The 6,000-nt window shown below is 40.6% G+C and overlaps 1 protein-coding gene across 1 annotated transcript; it reads left to right on the top strand.

Moving 5' to 3' along the window:
* The first annotated feature begins 247 nt into the window (after positions 1-247).
* LOC102282691 (olfactory receptor 4F3/4F16/4F29) lies at positions 248-4,563 on the top strand. Its single transcript, XM_005908757.3, has 2 exons — positions 248-312; positions 3,594-4,563. Exons 1-2 carry the CDS (start codon positions 248-250, stop codon positions 4,561-4,563), a joined length of 1,035 nt encoding a protein of 344 aa, XP_005908819.2.
* Positions 4,564-6,000: the final 1,437 nt, after the last annotated feature.

Raw genomic sequence — 6,000 nt, 5'->3', positions numbered from 1 at the left:
TTTCCTGACTTCTGGGAATAAGAGAAGGAAGATATTAATATAGAGTACCTAGGGAAATGTTCATGGAGAAAATGGGATGTTGATTTACCTTTAAAGGATGTTTGTTGCTTAGTTATTATGTCACGTCTGACTTTTTGCAACTCCATGGACTATAGCCCACCTGGCTCCTCTGTCCATGGTATTTCCCAGGCAAGAATACTGGAGTGGGTTGTCATTTCCTCCTCCAGGGGATCTTCCTAAGCCGGGGATGGAGCCTGTGTCTCCTGCATTGGCAGGCAGGTTCTTTACCGCTGAGCCACCTGAGTGGCTCAGGTGAGTGGCTCACTTGAGTGGCTCAGGATGAGTACTTGTCAGAAATGGTCTATTGCACTATCCACTACATAAAAAATAGTGGTTGAGCACTGGAAATGTGACCAGTGCATCTAAGAAAACAGATTTTTAGTTTCATTGAATGACAGCATGTAACTAGTAGTTACAGTTTTGCACTGAATAGATCTAGGGTGTAGCTTATGTCTTCTCACTTTATTTCTTTTCTACTGGGTAAACTCTGAAGCCATACATGAAATAGAAAATCTGGACTATCTGTCAATAACTAGTTGCTTGTTTCTCACTGGACCCCTTTCCTTATTTTCAAATGGTTAACTTGGAACCAAAGGGGCAAAAGAAACCCAGCAATAGAAAAAAATGGATTCCAAAACTTTGCCTTTTAATATGGCTGTTTACATATTCACACACATGCATACCTCATTGTGCATGAGGAGTGAAATTAGTCATAAAATCATTATCCCTCAAGCTTCAGTAGTGATTATTTAGTTCTGGTTGTTGTTCAGTCTCTCAGTCATCTCCAACTCTTTGCAACCCCATGGACTGCAGCACACCAGGCTGCCCTGCCATCACCATCTCCCGGAGCTTGCTCAAATTCATGTCCATTGAGGCAGTGATGCCATCCAATGATCTCATCCTCTGTCATCCCCTTCTCCTCCTGCCTTCAATCTTTCCCAGCATCAGGGTCTTTTCTAATGAGTCAGCTCTTTATATCAGGTAGCCAAAGTATTGGAGTTTCAGCTTCAGCATCAGTCCTTCCAATGAATATTCAGGACTGATTTCCTTTAGGATGGACTGGTTGGATCTCCCTTCAGTCCAAGGGCCTGTCAAGAGTCTTCTCCAACATCACAGTTCAAAAGTATCAATTCCTCAGTGCTCAGCTTTCTCTATAGTCCAACTCTCATATCCATGTATGACTACTGGTTAATGTTCAAGACGTTTTTAGAAAAGGCAGAGGAACCAGAGATCAAATTGCCAATATCTGCTGGATCATGGAAAAAGCAAGAGAGTTCCAGAAAAACATCTATTTCTGCTTTATTTACTATGCCAAAGCCTTTGACTGTGTGGATCACAAGAAACTGTGGAAAATTCTGAAAGAGATGGGAATACCAGACCACCTGACCTGCATCTTGAGAAATCTGTATGCAGGTCAGGAAGCAACAGTTAGAACTGGACATGGAACAACAGACTGGTTCCAAATAGGAAAAGCAGTACGTCAAGGCTATATATTGTCACCCTGCTTATTTAACTTCTATGCAGAGTACACCATGAAAACCGCTGGGCTAGATGAAGCACAAGCTGGAATCAAAATTGCTGGGAAAAATATCAAAAACCTCAAACATGTAGATGTCACCACCTTTATGGCAGAAAGTGAAGAGGAACTAAAAAGCCTCTTGATGAAACTGAAAGAAGAGAGTGAAAAAGCTGACGTAAAACTCAACATTCAGAAAACTAAGATCATGGCATCCAGTCCCATCACTTCACAGCAAATAGATGGGGAAGCAGTGGAAACAGTGTCAGACTTTATTTTTCTGGGTGCCAAAATCACTGCAGATGGTGACTGCAGCCATGAAATTAAAAGACGCTTACTCCTTGGAAGGAAAGTTATGACCAACCTAGATAGCACATTAAAAAGCAGAGATATTACTTTGTCAACAAAGGTCCATATAGTCAAAGCTATGGTTTTTCCAGTAGTCATGTATGGATGTGAGAGTTGGACAGTAAAGGAAGCTGAGCACAGAAGAATTGATGCTTTTAAACTGTGATGTTGGAGAATACTCTTGAGAGTCCCTTGGACTGCAAGGAGATCCAACCAGTCCACCCTAAAGGAGATCAGTCCTGGGTGTTCATTGGAAGGACTGATGTTGAAGCTGAAACTCCAATACTTTGGCCACCTCATGCGAAGAGCTGACTCACTGGAAAAGACCCTGATGCTGGTAGGGACTGGGGGCAGGAGGAGAAGGAGATGACAGAGGATGAGATGGTTGGATGGCATCACCAACTCAGTGGACATGGGTTTGGGTAACTCAGGGAGTTGGTGATAGACAGGGAGGCCTGACATGTGTGGTTCATGGGGTCACAAAGAGTTGGACATGACTAAGAGCCTGAACTAAACTGATGGGACCAGATGCCATGATCTTCAATTCAGTCCAGACACTCAGTCATGTTTGAGTCTTTGCGACCCCATGGACTGCAACACACCAGGCTTCTCTGTCCATCACCAACTCCCGGAGCTTGCTCAAACTCAAGTCCATTGAGTAGATGATTTCCTTTAGTATGGACTGCCTGGATCTCCTTGCAGTCCAAGGGCCTCTCAAAAGTCTTACCCAACACCACAGTTCAAAAGCGTCAAGTCTTTGGCACTCAGCTTTCTTTATAGTCCAACTCTCATATCCATACATGACTGCTGGAAAAACCATAGTTGACTAGACAGATCTTTGTCAACAAAGTAATGTCTCTGTTTTTAATATGCAGTTTAGGTTGGTCATAACTTTCCTTTCAAGGAGCAAGTGTCTTTTGATTTCATGGCTGCAGTTCCCATCTGCAGTGATTTTGGAGCCCAAAAAAATAAAGTCTGTCACTGTTTCCATTGTTTCCCCATCTATTTGCCACAAAGTGATGGGGCCAGGTGCCATGATCTTCATTTTTTGGATGTTGAGTTTTAAGCCAGTTTTTTCACTCACCTCTTTCATCTTCATCAAGAAACTCTTTAGTTCCTCTTCACTTTCTGACATAAGGGTGGTGTCATCTGCATATCTGAGGTGATTTTTGTGAATGACAAATATAGTTGTAGGTAGTGACATAAAAGGATTCAAGACACATATTATGTGCCAGAGATGAGATGAGGTTAAGAAATGACACAACTTGAATGGCTGAAGGACTGCTTTATGAACAATTTAAAAATGGAATATGTGTGTTCTGGAAAAGGCCATCTCCACCTCTTCTTTTTCTCTTTGCAGTGCACTGTACCACCATCCCTAACCCTCCAAGTCTGGCCATGGACATCTACTATGTTAGCATGTTTGTTCTATTCTCTTATTTATAGATGAGTAGCCCTCGAGGCTGTGGTAAAAGGGACATTGCACATGGAAGTGACTCAACTACTTTAGATGACCACAGGAAAAATGCTGTTTAGTAATTATATGGTCCTGAGAAGGAATTGAGGAGATTTATAGTCTTTGGAGTGTGAATATCCTTGAATAAGTGATTATTATATTTAATAGTATAAAAAATTATTAATATTTTAATTTCCTTTTCTTTTTCTTTAGTTTCCTTTTCAACATTCTAACTGATATATCAGTTCATGGAATGAATCACTCCATGGTGTCAGAGTTTGTGTTCCTGGGACTCACCAACTCCTGGGAGATTCAACTTCTTCTCTTCATGTTCTCTTCCGTCTTTTACATGGCCAGCATGCTAGGAAACTCCCTCATTGTTCTCACTGTGATGAGGAACCCTCACTTACACTCCCCCATGTACTTTCTGTTAGCCAACCTCTCCATCACTGACCTGGGAGTGTCTTCTGTAATTTCTCCCAAGATGATTTATGACATTTTTAGAAAACATAAAGTCATCTCCTTTGGAGGCTGCATCGCACAAATCTTCTTCATCCATATCATTGGTGGTGTGGAGATGGTGCTTCTTATCGCCATGGCCTTTGACAGATATGTTGCCATATGTAAGCCTCTCCACTATTTCACTATTATGAGCAGAAAAATGTGTCTTCTGCTTCTTGTGGCTGCATGGATAATTGGCTTTATTCACTCTGTGGTTCAACTGGGTTTTGTTGTAAAATTGCCAATCTGTGGCCCTAATATAATTGATAGCTTTTACTGTGACTTTCCTCGGTTCATCAAACTTGCCTGCACAGACACCTTCAGGCTAGAGTCCATGGTCACAGCCAACAGTGGATTTATATCCCTAGGATCATTCTTCATATTGATTGTCTCCTACATTTTTATCCTCATCACTGTTCGGAAACACTCTTCAGGTAGCTCATCTAAGGCCCTCTCCACTTTGTCAACTCACGTCATGGTGGTGATTTTGTTCTTTGGTCCTTGCATCTTTGTTTACATCTGGCCTCACTCCACGTCACACCTAGACAAATTCCTTGTTGTTTTTGATGCAGTTCTCACCCCTTTTTTAAATTCAGTCATCTATACATTGAGGAACAAAGAAATGAAAGTGGCAATGAAGAAAGTATGCAGTCAATTTATTATTTACAGAAGGATTTCTTAAATGCCCAAAGTATTATAAAGTCTCTTTACTGAGTTGGAGTGATATTATACTTCTATTATTAATATTGGGAGATTCCAAGTACTGTATTCACATTCAGATGACCCAGATCAAAATAATATGATTCTTTTACAAATGTTAACTGAGAAACCATGTCACTGACTATGGTTGGAGGAAGTATATGGTGTGGTAAAAAGTATCTTCTGGGAAGGCCAATTGCTTGTTTTTCAGGAGACATTATCTGATGGATTTACTATGGTCTGGACTTCTAGACAGTCCATGGGGTCACTAAGAGTCAGACACGACTGAGCAACACTTTCACTTTCATGCCTTGGAGAAGGAAATGGCAACCCACTCCAGTGTTCTTGCCTGGAGAATCCCAGGGATGATGGAGCCTGCTGGGCTGCTGTCTATGGGGTCGCAGAGTTGGACATGACTGAAGCGACTTAGCAGCAGCAGCAGCAGACTTCTAGACAGAGGATGAGATGGTTGGATGGCATCACAGACTCAATGGACATGAGTTTGAGCAAGCTTGGGAGCTGGTGATGGACAGGGAAGTCTGGTGTGCTGCAGTCCATGGAATCCCAAAGAGTCAGACACTACTGAGCAACTGAACTGAACCGAAACTTCAAAATTTTCTCTTCAGTGTCAGAGTGGGTTATATAAAGGATTGCCAACTGACACTTATAAAGCAATACTACATGGAAATATATACATCAAGATGCCTATTTATTAATTTGTCATAGAAAAATCAGTTAAGTGGCCTGAACTTCCACATAAATGTAACTCACAACTGTAGGCAATTTTCTAGGAAGTTAAACAGTGATATAAACATTAATGAGCAGGGAATCAGAGCAAGAAGAGTTAGCTGGATTATACAAACATTTAATCATATCAGATTTTGGTATTTAATGACTATGTCCCCACACTAGGATATGCCTACCATCACACTGGAAAAACAAGATCCTTAGGTCAGGAGTTCTATCTGGATAGTGTTGGCTGGGCATCACAAGGTTTACCTTTTGACTCTTTTCCATACTATGTTCCAGGTCATCTAATCCCTATGTTCTTACAAATACTTTATTTCCACATGTGACTAGCCAGGTTCTTCCTATTCCTTCTCCTGGCATGACTATTCCTGTTGCATTTGAATGAATTCAAACTAAATTTAAGTTTGGAAAATGCTTTGTATATGACTATATTCTCTTATAAAGAAATGAAGGATTTGAATTCAACAAATTAAATACCCATTTCAACAAAGAGGAACTAAGGCTTATTCTCAAGGATGTACTGCAAATAACTCTGATTTTTATAGATTCTTATATAGTTTATCAACATTCCTTTGGTCTTACAAGCAGTCGTTATTTACTTTATATCTTATCTTACTTGATAATTTCTTTGCCTTTTCTCTTTATTGCCATTGCCCTTATATCATTTATT

Source organism: Bos mutus, chromosome 10, assembly GCF_027580195.1.
Source record: "Bos mutus isolate GX-2022 chromosome 10, NWIPB_WYAK_1.1, whole genome shotgun sequence".
Lineage (NCBI taxonomy): Eukaryota > Metazoa > Chordata > Mammalia > Artiodactyla > Bovidae > Bos > Bos mutus.
Note: the sequence above shows the minus strand (reverse complement) of the source record. Positions and strands in the feature narration are given on the sequence as shown.